The sequence below is a fragment of the Scomber japonicus genome, chromosome 1, assembly GCF_027409825.1.
Source record: "Scomber japonicus isolate fScoJap1 chromosome 1, fScoJap1.pri, whole genome shotgun sequence".
Classification (NCBI taxonomy): Eukaryota; Metazoa; Chordata; class Actinopteri; order Scombriformes; family Scombridae; genus Scomber; species Scomber japonicus.
In genome coordinates, this window is record NC_070578.1 from 9073011 (window position 1) to 9095211 (window position 22201).

General features: G+C 39.5%; 1 protein-coding gene across 4 annotated transcripts in view; it reads right to left on the reverse strand.

The window, feature by feature from the left end:
* phkb (phosphorylase kinase, beta) overlaps window positions 1-22201 on the reverse strand; it is a 102914-nt gene that overhangs the window by 18474 nt on the left and 62239 nt on the right. For all 4 annotated transcript variants that reach the window (XM_053316132.1, XM_053316141.1, XM_053316158.1 and 1 more), the window contains 2 exons: window positions 8969-9024; window positions 8018-8111 (listed from right to left, as the gene is read on the reverse strand). In XM_053316132.1, coding sequence (XP_053172107.1) covers window positions 8018-8111; window positions 8969-9024 — 150 coding nt within the window. The remainder of the gene's footprint in view (window positions 1-8017; window positions 8112-8968; window positions 9025-22201) is intronic.

The following is a 22201-nucleotide window of genomic DNA, read 5'->3' on the forward strand; positions in this document are numbered from 1 at the left end:
CCATTTCCAAAGGGGTCCCTTGACCTCTCACCTCAACATATCTGAATGAAAATGGGATCTATTGGTACCCATGAGTCTCCCCTTTACAGACATATCCACGTTATGCTAATCCCATGCAGTTTTTGGCAAAAACCATGCAGTTGCTTGCATATAGTACACATTTATTATTTTCACCTATTCTAAAAATGATGTATTTGAATATTTCCACATAATGGAATCCCTGAACATTTTTGCAATTGGGTATGACTGGAAAGGTGAGACTCTTGCGGATGCAATGAATCCTACTGTATTCATGTGAGAAGATGTTAGTTCCCATGGTAGCCATTTCATTGTAGAGACCATATTTTGAAACTTGACCTCACTGTATAAAAATACCTATTGTGACATCTAGGATAACCACAGCCTAATGAAACTTTATAAATGCAAATTAGATACCAAGGGCAGTCAGACGATGTATGGTTTCTTAGGAATATTGACAAAAAGGAGGGATGTGGGGAGGTGTGGGAGGTTCTCAGCCATTTCTACAACAGAAGTACTCGCCATTTTATTGTGGAAAATGCAGTTCTTACTGAAATCTCTGAATGTCAAAAGTTACCAAAAGATACCAAGTCAAAGCATTTTTCTATGGTATTCCTCAATGTCTTGGTGTCTTAATGTGGTATTTTGCAAGGATTTGTGACCATTTTTAAAAATGAATTCTAGAGTGGTCAAAATGGTTCAATTTGCCCCAAATCTATCATGTAACAAATGGCATCAAACATTGCTGCAGTAACTTGAGAAGTAATTAAGCATGGGAATGGCCTTCATCTACTTCCATCATAATGTTCTAATCACTTATAAGTTCAAAAGTCTGAAAATTTGAATAGGCACCTAACCAGAACACAATGTTTATTACAGATTTATGACTACAAAAACCTGACAACAAGCACTACTGGCTACATGAATGCTAAATGACTAAGATGATAGGTTATCTGTCTGGCAAAAAGTCATCATCCTCACCGCTTGATGAACCCAGCATTATTCTTGATGAAGCTAGATAGCCTTTGTATTTGTATCAACAATTTAAATGTTTGACTGTTTGGATGCTTACTGTAGTAAACACTTAGACAAGAAGCACATAGTTTGATTTAGCCTGAAATATAATGTTTCACTTTCATGAGATAAAAGGTTTTGTGGACTAATCTGAAGTGCTACGGACTAAAAGGAGAGCTTTGCAAAATTAATGCTAGGTCACTACGGTAAATTTGTTATGCTAACGTGCTAATGTTTGTCGCTTATGTTGAAGCAGACAGTTGGTTCAAGTTATTTCATTCACTTTTGCTCTTGGGTTTTGTTTTTGGAAACACTTTAAAAAACACCTACTATATGATTGGAAAATTGCTGTTGGGTAAGGAGTCTGGTGAACAGTGAATTCTTTGTATGTTTTGTCATTATGGGGAGTATTACTCAGCCTGTGAAAATAACTGTGTGATGTCCTCTTTGGCTCTATTGTGTCTACTGACAAATCTGAGAGTGTAACTAATGTAATAATCATCTTGGTTATCACAAACTGGGCTAGAAGAGATCAAGATTTATAACAGAAAGCTTGTGTTTCAAAGAGTTTGAACGATGTGGGTGTTGCAGGCAGGTAGAGACATGAGCTCCTAAATATGTCTCAAACTCGGACCTATAAAGTGAGCTATTTTGCAAAATAACTCTTATAATCTTACAGCATCTCTAACAGCATTTATCAGAAAGAACAGAAGAGGAAATATCTTTGGATATATTTCTTTTAAATCAAAGCAACTAACTATCTGTCAACTGTAGATCTGTCAACTGTAACCTGATTCAACTATTGGTACTACTGCTGTGGGCTGGGAGGAACAGCATTATGTTTTTTTTATGTATGCAAGTACACCAGAAAATGGCAACAAACTGCATCTTGAACCTTGAATGTATGATCCAGAAGTTTTGACATTTGATATGTTGGTATGTTGGCTTTTGCTGCTTTGAAATTCACCATCATTTTAAAAATCTGTCTCTTGTGAGTTGTCCAACTTTAGGGAACGTCAAAATAAATCAGTGAAGTATCCCTTTAAAGTTAAAATAACTCAGCCAGGTCCAACAGTCTCAGGTTGAAACTATAGGTTGAAAGTCAGATAAACTTGCAGAAGAAATGCAGGTTTGTTGCTGAGAAATGTTAAAATCAGCAGTGCAGAGGCTGAGAGAGAGTCTGGCATTCATGCTTAACCGGGTTTGGCTGAAGATGTCCTCAGGGTAGCTGACGTCAAATTTCACATTTAATTGGTGGACTGAATCTCTGTGATTTCAGCCAAGTCAGCTCAAACCTTCACAGGCAACATAAGTTCCAACTGACAAGACTATTTCACGTGGTATCTTTTTCACTAATTGTGGCATCAGTTATACTGGTGCATGATAACAGAGACAGATAAAGAGCAAGACACAGACATCAGATAAATACAAACCCTTGACTGCTTTTTGACTGATACAGCAGTAATTAAACAGTTATTATATAAAAGGGCAAAGCAGAGGAAAAGGTCATGGCCTTCTCCTGTAGCAATCTGTGAAATGCATTAAGAGATGGCAGCAAGGGGAATACAAAAGCTTCAGTTTCCAGAGTATTTCTTTGGGTGCTTCAAATAAGAGCTGCAATACATGAAGACAACCAAAAGGTGGTGCTCTGCTACTCCGGTGCACCTCCTTGCTGTTTTGAAAAGCATGAGATGAACACAACAGGAGAACGCAATGGATTGGAGCAATTAAAATAACTAACACTAAAGGAAAAAAAAGGTAATGTCTCTTTAAAAAAACAAATGTTAATTGAGGATTTAGTTGCAGTGCAATTAACTTCCCTAACAGGCAGAGATGAGATCTGGAGGAAATAAGCAGACAGAGGTTGGAAGAACCCCTGCACCCAACACTTCCTGTGTGCAGAATACCAATGAAGAACGACAACACGCAGGCAGCCTATCAAAGCATCCTTTCATTCCCTCGCATTTCCACTGACCGCAGCACCAACAGCAAGCTTGACAAGTGGTAGAGATAATACAAGCTGTATTTTCGCAGTGGCTTCAAGGTGCAAGATTGTACAACTAGTTACTGGCAAACTCTGCAAAACTTTTAATTCACCACTGGGGCATCGTTCAGTTTGATAGGGGCTCAGAAAGGAGTGGATTTCTCAACATTTTTGGTGCTGCTGGGTTGATGCCCTGAAGATTGTAAATGCAGCTCTAGGTGTCATAAAATGTGCATAACAGATTCAGTTTTATGGTAGATGCTGTCATCTAAAGGGACATATAGTGAGTGCACAGGCAGGGACAGCTCAAAATGATACTGTAAGTGCCTATTGAATTTGGTTCTGGCTTTGTGACAGTCTTTCTAACCACTAGGTTGTGTCATTAAAAGTTTTTTAAAAAACAAATGTATAGTTTTTCATGTTTACCTTAAACAATTCTCATGTAAAGTCCTTATTCTGTGCAAAAAAATCATTCTAAACTACAAAAGAAGCGAACATTACACAAGTTGGGGTCACTCAAATCAAGCAGTCTTCCAAAATTACAGTCTTTATACTACTACAGTAAATTGCCTCTCCTTCTGTTTACCCCAACAACCTTTCTGTACTAAAGAGACCAACTTTGGAGGATGTCCACTATGCGACAAACTCTGCCTGCTTGAGCCCTTATATTACCATCTGCTGAACTTTATAGACAGTATTTTTTTGTACAAAACCAAGACTGCATATTTCAACCCACAATGTAAATGGAAATTCTGCTATTTATCAGCCTGGGTCTTTTCATATTTATTGTCCATTTGTCATAACAGAAGTAAACACAGAAAGTAGTCTCCTGGAAATCAGTGTGGTAGTTGTAGCAGACCACATAGCATGAATTGACTGTATGTACCTTTCAGTTAGAATATGTTTGCGATGACTTCTGTTAAATTGATGTTTTCTAAAAGAGGATGTGGGAAGCTCACATACTCAATCAACATCATTCCTGCTGGAGTCCCCATTTCTCAAATCTCTGTAACAGAGCTGGTGAGTAAATGATATCAAGACCAATTGCTACTGTATAATGTATAAAAATATGAGAAGACCACCAATCTTTATACGCTGTGTCTCTTTAGAGCATTTATTAATATCTAACATAACAGGAGAAGACGAATGAGAGACACAACAGAGAAAATATCAGACGTCCATGTTGCATATCAGATATTAAACAGGGAGTGGAACATGTATAGCAGCTTACCTAAAAGAAGGCTATTTTTGGGGCAAAGCAGTGATTTGCAAGGGGATAAGCTTTAGGGCTGTGCGTGTGGGAATAACACATTGCAAAATGTAATTGCCACTCTCCCATTTTCAGGCAGCTGTTGTCAACATAATCAAACGGCTGCGAGGGACGAGGTGAGGTGAGCAAATGCAGCCCGCAGCACCGGAGATGGTGGTGACTCTGAGATAAACAGATTCTGTCGAGGAAGGAACGTCTGTCTGGGCTTGGGATTTAATATTCAGCACAGCGCCCGCTCTGACTCACAATTGCATATCCATCTGAGAGACTGAGCACTACGCAGCAGAAAGAGGCAGAGGGGAGAGAAGGAAAAAGTAACAGGTATGACAGTTCAAAGGCAGATGATAGACCTGAGAGGGTGAGCTGTTTGGTATAACGGACATAATGGGGGCGGGGCAGGATGTAGGCCTAAAGGGGAGAATAGGGTTAGAGAAATGGATGTGATGGATACAGCAAGAGAGGCACAAAAGGTAGAGAGTCCTTGAGTAAAAAGAACAGAGCCCAGCGAGATGATGTGATGGGATAAATTGTTTGTTTACAGGAGGTGACATGGAAAATAGACACCACATAACAGACATGAAAGATGAGGAACAGAGGCCACAGAGGGTTTGAGTGACAGATTTGACAGAGGAGAGACAGAAGACGGGGAGATTGTAGACTTCAAACAACAGGCATGCAGATGAGGGACAGTATCTAGAGGAGAGACCAGGGTTGGACTGACGGATAGGACGGAAAGTGAAACAGAAGTTGGAAGACAGGTAGCAGTTGGTGTCGTCGATGTGACAGTACAAATGGTGCGATCTGTGACAGATGAGAGAAGAAGAGTGGACAATATGGAAATAACAGAGAATAGACAGTTCCACTTTGGATCCTCTTCCAAGTTGTTGAGGGGTATAAAATGCCCAGGTGGCCGTTTGGCACAATATACTGTATCTGGACAAACCAGGATATTAGAACTGGAAAAGTACTTGTTTTATTTTCAATATGCTATAACATAAAACTAGTAATAGTCATGACAGTGTACATGTTCTAACCACTTACCCTAACTGTGTCCCTAACCCTAAAAAAAAAGCACCTGGAAGAGACTTGGTCTTAATGATGGATAAGGTTGTATAGATAAACTGTATACAGGGACTGTTTGTTGAAACAGAAGAGGTGGGTTGAAAAAGAGGGCAGATCAAAAGAAGGACTGGTTAAAAATAACAGACATAGCAGTGTAGATGTCGAGGTTATGTCTTGCGGGAACAGTGTATAAAATGGTTTAGTTTATAGGAGAATAAAGCAACAGGAAAGAGACAGGAAAGTCAAATGTTGGAGATAGAAGAGTTAGAGTGATGTGAGTGACATGACAGATCATTGTTCGGCTTATTATGTCTTGCTGTAGTTAGTTATTAAAGTGATTTAAATTCCATCCAACTGCAGCTTTCAGCTTTTTTTATTATCTCCTCAAAAACTCAAATGATCAGCTTTTTATGACCTTCAAATATTCGAATGCTAGAGTAAAGCAGTTGTTAGGAAATGATTCAGAATTAGCTACTCTGAATATTACAATTTAACATTTGGAATGTCTTCAATCTTTTAAAGAACTGTCAAATGTACCCTGCTTTCAGTTACATCCATCTCCAATTTCCCAAAGTGACACATTGACAGCTCCACCATTATGCTGATCAATCAACATGAACAATCACTGTTTAACTAATCAATCCCCTCAAACAATGTTCACCCTGTCTGTGATTGATGGGACAATCAAGAGGAAAATCTTAAGAGCAGGAAATCTTGGACTGACAAGCAGATGGACTGACTGAGCCAAGTCCTTCTGAGATATTGATAGCCAACCGCTGAAATGTAAACTGGCTGAGTGTAAGACTGATTTGTGTAGTAGTGGTGCAATGGGATCTATAGTGTATCCATAGGCTGTAACAAACAAAACAAAAAAAATGGACATAGCCACTGTGATGTCACCAATGGTTTGTGGGCTACCATTTACAGTCAATGGTTAAATCTCATAATGCTGCTAATTTTCCAGAGTGAAAAAAGGCTTAAAACCATTCCAAAAAAATGTACGTCTACGAAAAATCGACCAGCCAGCTCCTTAGAGGGTCTTTTAGTACAATCAAATGCTGAATCAGACTTTTTTAGGCAATCCAAATATTACAATTAACTTTTATGAACTGAGAGCAAACTGTGAATAACCTGGCAAGCATGAAACACAGCCATCATTCCACCTTGTCAGTATTACGTTTTGCCTCGCCTTGGTGTGAGAACTACCTAGGCAAAACTGCCTCTCTCTGCAGTTATTCATGTCTGCTTTCCAAAACTGTTACAAATCATCATTAAAAAAAATTAAGTATATTGGTGTAACAACACTGTGGTTAAGGTCTGGTTAGGTTTAGGTACAAAAACCACTTGGTTAGGGTTAGGGAAAGATCATGGTTTAGGATCACTCATATGGTGGACCAGCAGGTGTTAGGTAGTGACTGAATCCCAAGGTACCCACACCCTAAAGCATACCCTGCTTTATTCTCTACTTTCTCTAAATGGGACCATAAATTGAAAGATAAACATCATGCTGTATTGACAAATACTTTAAAATAGCGATTGAGACCATAAACTCATTAAGAAGGAGTTTACCAAGGTAATAAATCAACTGAGAAGTAAAATCATTTTCACATTAGACTTCCATATCAAACTTGTTTTTGGAGCCAGTAGAGTCGTCCCCTACTGGCCATTAGAACGAACGTATGTTTAAGGTACTGGCTTCACTTTTCAGACCGGGAGCTATTTGCTTGTCTTGATCAAGGTTTTCTCTCGTTAAATATCCTCAGAATTGTTCACAATAAAGGACAATGAATGGGAATCTCCTTTTTGTTAGAGAAAAGACATTAAACCGAGCAACAAGGCACTGCAGTCAATCATGTACTGCAAAATGTCTGCAATCAGTGAGGTTTCACCATTTGCTAACCCCTTCCCCAAACAGCGACTGCCCAATCATAGCTTAGCAATAAGTAGGCACAGCAGGCTTGTCAAGCCTTGGATTTCTTCTCATGTTGGGGCGGTGTGTGTATTAAGAGTTTGGGAGATTGGGAGATGGTGTATTTCGTTTTTAGCACTTGTGTAAGGAATGGATTAGACACTGTGTTTATTTGCCTTATCTAGAGTATTAGCTTAGTATTACTCTCTTGTTAGTGAACATCATTCAGCAAATGTTCCCTTTCATAACTTGATGATGGGAGCTGGTGGTCCTGAATGCTACTCTATCCTAGTTTGCCCTGCTTTTTATTTGGCTTGGGGAAGTTTATACCACCAGCAAATCCTGCTAAGCTCATTACCTGAGACAGTGTTAGGTTTGCCAAACAGCTTACTTAGTCCTCATCCTCAAAGCCTTTTTTCCCTTTCTGTCTTTTTTCATAACCTATTATTTGAAAAAAAAAATGCAGCATAAATCTAACCTCGGTGTTGCTCATCCACAATATTGTACTGTAATACTAGAGATAAGTGGCTCTACCCTGCAAGTCAAGAACGATTCTACGACTGTGTCGGAAATCACTCCCTATCCGTCTGAAAACAAGGACTCGTCATTTCAAAAATGACTAAAAATTGTACCATCATTGTAAAGTGCATGTGAGAATGGAAATCTTGCCATACCATAGCATTTGCACTTCAACAGTAACCAAGGCTTAGAGAAGGGTCAATTGTAATCTTGAGGACTGATTAGTGTGTGTTTGTGTTACCTTGACCAGTTCCTTCTGAGGCCAGATTTGGATGGGCTCCACCTGTTGGGGCGTCTGGGTCTGAATGCCGTAGGTGTTCAGGAAGACCTGGAGTCTACAAATACACACACACACACACACACACACACACACACACACACACACACACACACACACACACACATACACACAAAATTACAATCTTACAATCTATAAATTTAGTCATTTTACATAGCTAATAGTGTATGTTCAGCACAGGTGCCCATATAACAGTCCCGAAAAACACACACACAATATATCTATTCAGTTCTTTGTTATTTTACATTCCTTAAGGGGAAAATGTTTGAATTATAGAACTATCTAATAATGATCACAATAGCAGTAAATCTGCTATTGTGTAATTATACAACAGCTGCTGACCTTTAAATCTTTACCTTGAAATATGTAACTAATGACTCTATAGTCTTTGTGAAGCTGCAGCTGTGTCAAGAGTCATAATAAATCTACTGGCTCTTCTTGTAAATATAAAGCTAATGTTAATGAGTTTCATTGTAAACCTTTACGTATGATGAAGTATCTGTTATTGAACCGCAGTCTATATTGTCGAGCATAAGAGGATTGCGGTGAGAAAGATGAGTTCTGATGGGAACTTGCCAGCCAGAGTAATTGAAGCTACAGGTTAACAAGCTTCATACAATCATTTGACCCTGTTTGACACACACACACCCACACTTTTACATATGTACCCCGCCGTGTGAACACACATACTCAAACGGACCCACGCACACAATGAAAAGGGTGACAAACGATGGCAGAGGTCAGGCTGAGCTTGGGCTTTATGAGCTCGGCACAATTACGGTGCTGAGCGAGCCGAACAGGAGAGAAAATAACCTCGCTTTATGGCCTGCAGCACATTAAGAGACACACACATGTAAATATACATAGACACACACACACACACACATACATTACCTCTGGCTCTCAGCGATCAGGCACGTGTGAATCACAACATCATTCTCTATGGGGCCCTGTGAGAGAGACAGAGAGCTGTGATTAACATGTGAACCATACCTTTACTACATGTTACATATGTTGCATCAGAACTTATGTAACATCAGTTTGCATGTTTCCTCTTTTTGAAGATATTCCTCCTTTGGCAACAACTGTGAATTTCAAATAAACATGTTGAATGTGTATTTATGGATTACATATGTTTAGGTTATTTCTCAGAGTCACAGAAATACTGTTTTTACATGTTAACTCTTATGTATTAGCTTTTTTTTTTGCTTGCTTTATTGCTTTACTTGCTTGCTTTGGTAATATCATTAATCTAACATCCACACCAATAAAAAACACTGGCAACCAGCTAAATTGATCTGACTCCAGTTGAGCTGCTCATTTGAATTGTGTGTGTGTGTGTGTGTGTGTGTGTGTATGTGTGTATGTGTGTCAGAGACACAAGAGGAGACAGTGGCTGAAATCAGAATTCAGCTCACTCTTTCATAAAGTGACAGTAGGCTTTGTTATTGCTGCCTCCACTCTCACATAATTTAAAACTCCCAATAACCAACAAAGGTTGATGAGAGACACGGGAGCAGCAGGCTGGAAGAGGAATTATAAGGACGTGAGAGATGTGCAAAGGAAGGAAGAGCAGAAATGAGAGAAACATGAGGTTGGTTGGTTAAACTGACTTTTTTTTCACTTTGGTGCAGAAAAAGTGAGATGAGTTGAAAATAAAAATTACATTTGAATGGAGAAGTATGAGAAAGACAGGAGGGAGATAGGAGAGGTGTGACATTTCGACTGATTTTCTTTCCAAGATAGGACATATAATAATAAACAAATTAGCTTATAGATATTTTGGTTATCATGTTATGCTGTTCATCAAGTAGAAATGTGAAGATTTGCTGCTTTTCATATCGTTCTATCATTTAATATCTTGGAGCTGACAGCTATAGTAAAAAAAACAAACCTATAACAAGCTTATAAAATACAGTGCCTATAAAAGCAGCGTCTAGTTTGAGCCCCAAACTAGTGAAATCAGTCATACTGCCTGACAGTTTAAAGCATAAGGCTGGTGATATTTATTTATTTATTTTTGTTATTGCCAGTAAATCCCACAAAAATGCTCAAATGAGCAATGAATTCATCCTCCTACTAAGTCTTGCTTATGAATCCAAAGCGTGATTTATTTTCTTCCTCTGTGTTACAGAGCTCCGTTTCTGTCCAAAAACTATTAAAAACACATTAGTGAACCAGATCATAGCGTTGGGTGAACATATTCCCTCATTACCAAGAACATGGGCACTGTAGTTTATTTTGAGTTAATCCCACACACACCATCCTGCTGCTGTAACTACTGACAAAATCAGCAAATGTGTATTAATACACCACTAAAAATAGTCCAAATGAAATGTACTACTACTTGTGTTTGAGTTAAGTTTGCTGAAAACTACAGTACCAAGCTGTTTTAGGAAATCACTTTTTTTTTCTTTTTTCTTTTTAAGTTTGAGTGACAATGTGAAAATGTTGAATAATTGAAACATTCTCATTTAACCACTTTTCTAAATCAGTGTGCAGGTGTCTCCACAGGACCCCTCTTCAATTTTATCTCTTTCTTAACATTGTAACAATGTGGTTGGACAATCACGCCGAGATAATTATGAATCATAATGCATAATGGCTATTATAAAAGGACAAAATAAAAGTTAAACCTGGAAAAAAAAAATCAAAGTAAATATAAAAATAATGTTTTCTGGTAAGCTGTCTCCTAAAAATAAGGTAAAAAAACGGAAGACAGTAGAAGGCTGTACAAATAAAAAGCTTTTTAGAGCTTTCATAGCTGAGGCCTTAGAAGTAAGCAGTCAAGGTAACGCTTTGTAGCAGCGCATGCAATCACAATTGGTCAAAACAGAGCAACACTTATTTCATGTTGAAGAGAGACAGGGGGAGGAGAGCAAGAGAAAAAAGGGGAGAAGAGGCCTTTTTCTGCAGTAATCTCAGACCTTTTGTGCTTTGGACAATCAGTGAAGAAACACAGAAGAGAGACATCACAGTTGTTTGTCTTGTAGTGGAAGACCTGAGCACTGAATAAATCCCATGCAGAAGAAGCGAGAATGTTCTGAAGAGATAATTTGAATGTTTTTCATTGACAAAGGCCTGCAGGCATTACATGTATACTGTATCAATGTGATTTTGGGGACAGAAACGAGGAGAATGTCTGCAGCCGTCACTATCATCATCTGCAAAGAAACACATTTTATGCGTGTGCTTCTATAATAATGACAACACATAATAAACTCTATTCGTACGACAGTTTTCAACAGGCACATGAAGATGTGATGGTACACACAATCAGTCACAATAAACAAGTGAAATAAAAGTGATAAAAGAGGGATAGAAACTTAGCAACAACAACTTTACTATAAAAGTGTGTTAACCTAAGTTCCTCAAGTAGGGAGTTCTACAACTGAGGGGCTCTAACAGAAAACGCCTGGTTTCCTTTTGTAATGAGGCAGCGGTTAGGCTCGTAAGACTTGAGTAAATCTGTGATATATATTTAGGATCAAAGCCACACTCATTCCTTTCTTCCTCTCCTAATTTTACCTATCCAAGAGTCATACATACTATTACATTTATGTGAATATAAATGTCAGTCTGTATGTATCCTATAGTGCCTTTTATCTTCTTGTTCTTTCTATTTCTAGGTATCCCATTCATACACGTATTTCATATACTATATACGTGTGTGTGTGTGTGTGTGTGTGTGTGTGTGTGTGTGTCAACCTGATGTGCCAGATGGTGTGTTACACTTAACCATTTGAGAAGTTGTCCTTGGAAACTGTTTAAAAAAGGGTGTGAACTTTCAAAAAAAATACTTGGAAGGTGATTGGATGAACCGCCTGTCTATCACTATCTAACACTGTCTTACCTTGAGAAGAAGCTGAATTAATGAGCTCATACAAGAATCCTATTAGGATGCTGATTGGTCCGAACTAAGGGTGATTTGGACACAAGCATGTAAATTGAAACCCGACAAGATGGATTCTTGTGTGATCTCAAGAATCCTGCTGCCTTGCAAAGTAATATGTGTGTGTGTGTGTGTTTGTGTGTGTGTGTCTTAGTGAACTGCAAGCAGAGAAGATCATCTTCATTGCACTTAGTGACGGTTTATTCAGGGGCCATTCAGGAAGCAGGCAGCGGCTTGTGACTCACAGGAGCGGCGGCCTTTCATCTCGTTCTCATTGCGGTGATATGCACACACACACACACACACACACACACACACACACACATACTGATACACACACACACGTACAGATCAAACATGGCAACACTCTTACATGAAGGCACACGAGCATGGATAGCGGCATGCATAAATGCTCCAATTCTTCTGTGTTCAGTGACGGAACACACACAAACAAGCATACTCGTGGATTAACACACACTCACACACACACACACACACACACACACACACACACACACACACACAAATGCAGAAGGCTGGGAGCCATTTTGTTTAGTCGATAAGAGCTGGTTTTAGCCAACAACCTTGTTATCATCAATCAGAGTGCAGAGAGAGAACAGAGAGAAGAGGGAGGCAGAGTAGAAAAAAGAGACGGTGGAACACAAATCTCTCCTGATGAATGGGGGGCGCAATGGTTTCTAAAATACTGCAGTGCAACTCTCTCATTAGCACTAGTCGCTAAGCAGACAAAGGACTCATTTGGGGAAGGAGAGGATGTGGAAATGCGTAATGGCAACACAGGAGAAAATCCCTCCCTCCTCACTTTCTCGTTCGCGCGCCGCAGTCGAACCTCAGCGACAAACGACTGCCAGAGCGAGGAAGATGAGATGAGTCTTCAAATGTTTCTTTAAACAACCTTTTCAGAGGCACCGTAAAAACCGGTGTAGCGTGACTGAAATGGTGTCGAGTATGAGAGGGAAGCGGAAAAAGAAAAGATGTGTGGTATCTCCGCGGGGGCTCGGCTGCACACTGCTTAAAAGTGGTTAAAAAAATCATATTGGACGCTGGATGTACCTGATGCTGTGGACAGGGATCTGATCCAGCACAGCTCAGGCCAGATGTAATGCTTTAAAGACCTTTGTAGCACTCCCTGCCAGTGGATTTCAAATTAATTACTGAAAGGGGGAAAAAAAGCTGGTAGTACAAATTAATTGCGATTGAACACAGGTAATTAAAATGATGAAATTTGAAATAAGCATTGTAATAAATCATATGACGGGAAATGTGACTTTAGAGTAATAATGTCTGAATGTGTTTAGTGAGGCAGATTAGATGAAAACAGACATGTTCAGCCTGGTGTTTTAACCCCGTCTTGCACAGCCTCTAAAAGCAAACATGCATGTGAATTAAATGTTTCCCGAGTGTAAAAACATGCTCATCCTACACATTGAACCTATAGATAAGTGTTACAAGTTCAATCTGCTTCTGCAGGGCAATTCTATTGGAAATTGCTGACTGCAGTCGAAGAAGATAAGGCATGCTTAGGGAGGTAGTGTAAGCAACAAAGGATGAAATGCATCATTTTGTCACAAAATAACTCCACATTACAGATTAATGATATGTAACAGTGTCTGTATGTAAGTAGGAGGCTTGCTGCAGGGCAAACAGTGGAGATTGAGTTGCTTGTAGCCAAGCAGCAGCTAAATATCACATATAACTGAAATCTAACTGATGAGGGAAATATCCTGTAACACAGCCAACAAGAAATGATATTAATAGTGTTTGGCTGTCCTGTTGATAGGACCATAAGGTCACCATCATTACTGGTGCCTTTTTATTTATGCATGTTTTTATTTTTGCATTTTTTTGCTCCATAAAGATTCTAATTCTAATACTTAAGCTGTGTTCAATGTAGATTAAATCACAAACAAAAGACTTTTTTAAATATTGCAATAGATCAAATTGACTATGTGTAATGCTGAAGAGTTCACTCTCATTGACAAAACCACAGTTTCCCTCAGCTCTATGGAGCATTTTCGTGTTACCATGTTTCTGCTGGATGGGTAACAAAGTTACACTATTTGACACATTTCTAGCATCGAGGCTGATTATGAATGTATATAGCATGTCAGAATGTTTTGTCGTTTCCTGGCTACTTTGACATCTCCAATACATGGTCCTTCACACTGACCTCCAATTGGATGACAGAGGATATCCTATGTAAATGCTGTTGCCCATATGTAAACACTGACGCAGGAAGTCAAAGCTGTCTGGTGGCTGTTCAGCTCATCAGCTGAGCTGAGCCACATTTAGTGTCTCAGACAGTGGGGAGAGCAGCAGCTCATCTCCACCTCCTCCACAGGCTGATTCAGGCAGTATAACTGGCTGTCAGTCATCAGTGACCATTTTCTTGATCTTTTTTTTTTTTAAGGCTGTAGGTTTTCCTGCCTGAATGCAGCTCAGCTCGGTCTGACAGTTTCTGGACAGCTTTGGCTTTCTGTGTCGGTGTTTACTTAAGTGCATCAGACAACACTTCAGTTATAGTGACTGTGAAACTACCTCAAATTAAAAACATGTCTTTGTATCTTGAGTATATTATTCTCAAAACCCATTTCCCCCTATTTTTTTTTCTTCACAAGAGCTTCTGTTTACACACAGTGAACCTGGTAGCTTAATGTGATGTTCTTGATGTCTTTGAAGGACAGATAGCCCATACTGTCCTCTCAGTGACACCCAGGAATGAGTCCACTATCACTTTTTCTTTCTTTTCTTTTTCTTTTTGGAACACACGACTGCCAGCATCACTCTTAGCACTTCTGTAGCCATTACTGACAACTTCTTAACCATCTAACCAACAACCTATGAACTCACACAAAGAATAATGATTGGTTGGGGCCATACATCAGTTAATGCAGATTTAAGCATATAAATGACTGCATTCAAGGATCTAAGCAGACTTTAAGCTTCCATCACTTTGTAAATACGTTTTATGGATCTATGGGACCTGTAAACACTCTCTGGGTCTGGGTTTCTTTTACCAATTCTGAGTGCTGATGTTATAATATTGAACTACTCCCGCAAACATGCAATACGGAAAATCAGAGTTGTGTGCGCCTGAGGGAAATCCAGCCCACCAGAGCAGAACACTGAATACATTAACACTGCACACAAGAGGGCATGAACCTGAGACTTTCATGCAGAAGTTTTACTCTGTTAGCTGGATCACATCAATAGTGCCGGCATCCTGCTAGCAACCCATACCACTGCACCAATCATTAATTGAATCACTTGAATACCACTGAGTTTTGCCTCTAACTTGGTTGACTGAATTCATATGTAAATGAGATTCATTTATTCATGAATTAGGAAGAACAAAGCTGAAACAATGCGATGAAGTATTTAATATTAACTTGAGACCCCATGTAGGAGGACTGTTTGAAAAAACAGATGTGCTTTAGACCATCACAGTGAAGTAGGTGGTTATAGAACAGCAGGAAATGGCAGGTGGTGAGATCAACATGGCTGGACGATAATTACACACACCAAAGTCTGGCCAAGGGCTTTAAATATGGAAATGAAAACAATAGAAAGTGGTAAAGGATTAAAAGAGGTTCGCTAGTTCTCTCTGGTCCCATTTGGAGCATCCTGCAGAGTGCCTGTTTGGTTTGGTCTGACCAAAAGCATGCGTCAAAGGACTTTACAAATAAAGGGTCTTAATCAACAGTTATTTATCAAACGCAGTGACTCACTATGATACTCTACAGTACCCCACTTACAGGAATTAGAGAAGTCTGGTCCAAAAGTATTTAATGGAATCTCTCTGCAGCCAACACAGAGGGCTGAAGCTGCAAAAGGACATTTATCTACACCTGGAAAATACCAACTCAGCACTCCAGCACTTACTGCCCTGTGCTGAGCAAGACAGGCCTGGGCCCGTTTCAAAAAGGTTTAATCGTGGAAGATAAAGCTGCTCTTATTTTATCTTTTCATTATAATAAAAAAAACTATGAATTTAACAAACTGTCTATCAGGTAGGGGAGAGTTCTGACAGCTCAAGTTTCCATGAACAGGATAAAGCCTCTGATATATTGTTGGTAATATAGCTAGAGTTACAGTGAAAGCAGAGGTATGCTATAATCAGACTGTTTTATACAACATGTTGGCGTCATATTAGAGAGAGATTTTACAATAATATTCACTGAGTCTATGACCTCCTCATTCAGGTTGTACCAAAGCCGAGGAGCCCTGAGGAGCGAAAAGAACGGTCACCTGTTGATTCAAGCCCTGACTCCGGAAAAAGGATCTAAGGCCATGAATTGGCTCATATGGGGTCAACATTTCTATTACAGCTTAGAGCCCAAACCAGAGGTCCTTTGTGACAAAAATCATTAAAACAGAAAAAAAACAACTCTAAATCAAACAGGGAGACATGGAGAAAGGCCAGGACTGTTGAAACCAGTAAATAAGTAACAGGTGTGTCAATAATAAAAGAAGAGCTTGAGAGAGAATGTAATTTGACGTTTTGTCAAATTGTCATTGTCAGAAAGTTACAAAAGTCATCAGACATCGGTATGCTGGGTGTGTGTGTGTGTGTGTGTGGGTATGACTTAAGCTACTTTTGAGGACTCAAACCAGACTTCACACCAGTTGATTGGGGACAGCTTGTACAATTGGAGACAGAAGCCATGTCCCTAGTTGGTAAAATGCTGATTTTTGGGTCAGTGGTTAAGATTAGGCCAAGTATAGTTAGGGTTAGGGCGAATCTCCAGGAAATACATTTAAGTTTATCTAAATAACTGAAAAGTAACAGCAGTAAGTCCATTCTTAATGTGGAGCATTCATGATGCTGTATATATTGAAACTCAAAGGACATAATCCTATAGCTGTGATTTTTAAGAGGTCTGTGTGCAGACCCCCAGACAACTAAAGTCACACAAATAGAGGCTTTTACTCTCTGTTTATGGAGCACTCTGAGAGGTTGAACGTGAAAAAGCCTGCATTGTCTAGTACAGCTCCAGTATTGTGGCTTTGTAGCTTATTCTCCTTTGGCGTAAGATTTGTTTGCAACACAGCCTTAAAGTGTTTGTCTCACGCCAAAAACAATATCAATTCAACAACACCAATTATTAAACTGTGTGCACTCTTTCTTTTTTTTCTCCCGCCCAGGCAAAGGATGAAGTCAGAGAGCTGTGTTCTTATTTGTTTTGTCTTTGCCTAATAACACTTTCTGTTTCCTCTGCATGTGTGTGTGTGTGTGTGTGTGTGTGTGTGTGAACAAAGCTTAGACACTTCTCAGCGACAGGAAGAACAAACACTGTTTACCTACGCATGCACCAGCAAACACAGCGAATGACTAATGAAAGAGGCATATTAATGAATAGAGATTACACACATCTGTCACCAAAACCAAACAAATTAGAATAGAAATAGTTTATCGACTCTTCATTCGTCATCTTTGCACAGTGACGGAGAGATGAGACGCACAGAAGAAAACCCACCTGTAATTCAATGTAAATCCATGTCTATGACAGCTGTTAAGTGCTGTTTTAGTTACCCTATTCAGAAAAGAGAACATTTGCTTTGTTAGTAAGGACAATAAATACACTCACTTCACTAAACTGGCTCCAATTGAAAAAAGAACGATTGTCTTGTTTTCAAAAAAAAGCTTCATTTATAAATGAATGACACAGAAATTGGCTTTAGGAAAATGCGTGACGCGGCCTCGTCCTAGAAGAATAAAGCAAGACATCAGCGGCGCAGACAATAAAGTGGGAGAAGGGGATATAAAAGAGTCCAGAGATGAGACAATTGAGACACGCTGTTAACAAGTGCGAGCGTATATTTCCTGCTGCGTGCTGCCCTCAGAGATACAGCCCTGCTACATTTGACAGAGTGGAAAGTCATTTGCCACAGACGGCAGCAGAGAGCCTCCGCAGCACACAAATGAATTTCAGCTCCGCTTCATTTGACTTTTCCCCCCAAAATTAAAAGCACCGAGTTGTGACACGAGACGAGAAGCGTGTCTGAGATCTTCCTCTCCTCTCCTCTTTCTTTCATTCTCCCCTTTTCATTCTGTCTATTATCTCGTCTTCGTCTTCCACTCTGTGTTTCTGTTCATCCTACCTTCTTTTACTTCTTTATTTCCTTTCCTCTTTTCTCGTTTCTTTCTTTCTGTACTTTTTTCTTCTTTCCTTTCATTGCACCTTTCTGTCCATCCATTCTACTGTCTTTTACTACTTTCCTTCTTTCTATCTTTTTATTTTCTCATCTTTCGTCCTTTTGTCTGCCCTTAAATTCTTTTCTTATTTTCTGTCCTTTTTCGTATATCCTTCCTTGATTCCTTCCTTTTTTCTGTCTATCGACTTTTATTCCCTCCCTTTTCATCTGTCTGCCCTTATATCTTTTTCTTTACTTCCTTCCATTTTCTATCCTTCCATACTACTTTTCTTCTTTCCTTCTGTCTACCCATACTGTACTTATTTTTCTCATATCATTCTCTCATTCTTCTTTCCTTCCTCTCATCTTTCTGTCCTCTCATCCCACCCTCTTTTTCGTCCTACCATCTTTCTGTGGCCCTGTTCTTCCTTTTTCCTTTCTTCTTTCATCCCCTCCTTTTCTTCCCTTTTCTTCACAGAGTCAAATCTCAGCTGTTTCTGTGGAAGCAGCTCTGCCAATAAACCAATCAAAAATCAAACCCATTCACACACAGCATGCCAATGTCCTAAAGCTTTATGAATGTACACAGCTTTAGGTGTTCAAACCAGGTAGCTGACGAAGCTTCCCTGTATCTATTTAGTGCTGTGTTCTGTTCAGATAGATAAACAGGGACTTCACCAATTCCCACACTGTTTTTTTTAAGAAAAACATTTCTGTTTCTTTCTTTATTTTCTACCACTTTCCTTCTCACAATAGTTACTCATAATGGTTTATTAATGAAAGAACAGTGCTTTAATTGCTTGCTGTCTGTGTAGAATGATACAATACAAATCATTTATGTGTGAGGATCAAAAGGACTTAAAAAGATAAGAAAAAATGCAGAGACTTCAGGTGGGATAGGTGTGTGTGTGTGTGTGTGTGTGTGTGTGTGTGTGTGTGTGTGTGTGTGTGTGTGTGTGTGTGTGTATCTTGATGGAGGAATACAGCTTTTGCACACAAACTGCCTAAACCTATTAATTCATAAACTGATCGATTCATAGATGGATTAATCTATTCACACTGCTTCTCTCGTAACTTAACATTTAATCGTTTAAAAATGAAACTTGGAGTGATAATAAAACTAAAAAAAACTTAAGCTGAACTGAACGGGACTCTATTTCAAGGTCAAGCCTCTCCCAGTGCGCCGGCTGGCGAAGCGCAGCACAAGGGAGGCAGCCTCAAGCGATCACATCACAAAGGAATAAAACATTCAAAGACTTTTATAAAGTTGAAAAGCAAGCGAGGGAATTTATCCGCCACCCCCCACCCCCCTCCAAAAAAAACAAAAAAAACTATTTGAATGAAATATAATCCCTTCTTTTCATGCCCCTGCACAGACGAATGACTCGGGGCTGTGCATCGTCCTCGCGAAGTTGGTCTACGTGCAGCTCCGAGATTCATATTTTGATGAGGGTGTTTCAAAGTGTCAGGGGTTTAGCCGAAATACATCGGGAGGAGGAAACACATTAAAGAAACGCTAAGTCACATCCAATCTGGGTTGCAGGGAAAAGAGAAATGTCTCTTGTGTACGTTTCAAAGTTCTTTTAAAAAAAGGTTATTTGGTGGTACTGTAATAACGACAGAGGGGGGGGGGTGGGGTAGGGTGGATGCGGGAGTTTGATTTAGAGAAATGCTTCCAGTCTGACAACAACAGAGGAAAAAAGAAACAAGAGAAGGAGACAGACGGGAGGGTGAAGGAGGGTGGAATCACCTCAGCAGAGGAGAACCAAGTGTAGAATTGGATTGCATGCCACTGGCCGCTGTAATTGTAAAGGCGCCCTGACTGAGAAAGCGATACATTGTTCTCCCGGACTCGGCTCTGAAATATTATCCTCCGCCGGAGAATCCTTATGAGTGAAGCAGCCAAAGAGAGAGAGAGAGAGAGAGAGAGAGAGAGAGAGAGAGAGAGAAATCAATTGATATTAAAGGCCAGGCACGGTGTGAGCTACAGGAGCCACGGCTTGTCGGAGAGGCCCTTTTTGATACGATGCCTGGAGAGCCGCGAAGGCTGAGGAAGATAAGTGGCCTGATTACTACCGCACGCGCGTGTGTGTGATCGGTGTGCATAATCGCCCAGGAGTTGCAGGGGAAAATATATATGTATATATATATATATATATATATATACACACACATACATGCACACATACATGCACACATACACACATGTCTTTCTTAGTAAGCAGAAGACTCCTGAAATTTGAAATGGTGTGTATGACTCTTTAATCTGGAGGCCAGGTGTGTGTGCGTGTGTGTAGTATGTTGAACAACTTCTAATGCATACATGCATGCCCAGGCTCCACTAACAAACACTCAGATGTACACACACACACACAGTAAGATGCACGACACAAACATACACGCACATACAAACACCTTTGGGAACAGATGGGCATTTTGGTTTCTAATGTTCTCTCTCTCTCACACACACACACACATACATACAATACCGCTAAACACTCCTGGCAAATAAGCAGACAGTATTGTTATGCTTGCTGGCGGAGGAGCAGTTATACACCAGTCCTAACTTGTGGGACACACACTGAGAGCCAAGGTGCAGTCAGATGTATCTGCTGTAGTTAAAAAACCCTCAAAGTGTGCACAGCTGTTTTTACACTAGCTAGGTTAAAGCACCAATGCTGTTACAGGAGAATGTAATGTGATACTGACACAACCTCTGAGAGTCTTGATAAAGTAGTGAAGTATTGATGCTGTGACAGCAGCATCCTCACGGGAGATGCTTTTGAACACACGAGAAAAGTTTAAAAGACAATTCAATCTGTCATAATTGATACCAATAATGAATTCCTCCCCCTTTATATTCTGCCGTTGTGCTGCATGACTGCTCCAATCATTATTCGGTTTCAGAAGAAAATTCCTCCGCCACCAATAGATTGTGTGACAAGGATTTGAATGAGATGGATGGCATTATAATGTTTGACACAGTTTCACATCACAGACATCGCAATTCTGTTTGTTTTCTGCTGCATAAATTGAGGAACATCAACTTTAGAGTAGTTGAACTGCATCGTTGGCTGTATGTGGTTGTTGTTTAGCCGAGATAATAAATTACTTAAACACATCTTCAGTCAACTGCATTTAGTCTTTCCTGCATTTCTACACGCAAGCTTGAGTGTAATGACAACAAGGGAACTCAAGCAGAAGGGCAAACTGTGAATGGACAAAAAGGAAGAAAAGAAGTCTTCAGGCACTTTTAAGGCAGAGAAAGGAGAATGAATGCATGCAAACACTCTAAAATGCCAACTGGATAATACAGACTGATTACAGATTGGTACAATAAACATCGCATTGGAGGTAAATATTATGTAATTATACTAACTAGATACAAAGAAACATGTTATCACGATAGTATCAAAAATAAGTATTTTACTTGATTTTATTTCTTAGCTTTGCTATGTACTTTTTTTTTTAAGATGTATTTTTTGGGGCATTTTTTGCCTAGTAGATGACATAAAGGCTGACAGGAAACAGGGAGAGAGAGAGAGAGAGAGAGAGAGAGAGAGAGAGAGAGAGAGAGGGGAATGACGTGCAGCAAAGGTCCCTTGCCAGAGTCGAACCAGGGACACTGCTATTATGTGGCATGCGCTGTAACCACTTGACTACAGAAACACTCAATTATTACTATTTTCATTTTGCCCTTATATAACATTAATGTTTCTTAACATTGCTGTATTCTCCTTTAACGTCCTTTTAATGTGAAACACTTGTTATATGTAATATATTTTTGTTGTAAGGCACTCTGAGCTGCATCCCTTTTATGAAAGGTGCTACATAAATAAAGTGAATATTAAAATGTAAATAATGGATGAGCAAGCCAAAATTAATCTTACATTCAGTATACTTGCATACACTTTTACTTTTACTATTCACATTTTTTAATCTGCCTTTGTATTTATTCAAAACAAGCAACCAAACAAGTGCAGAAGAAATAAACTGTGATTTATTGCCTATTTATTGTTTTTAGCAATCGTTCCCTTTTTTGTCCACAAACCACATGATTTGCATTTCAACAGGAGCTA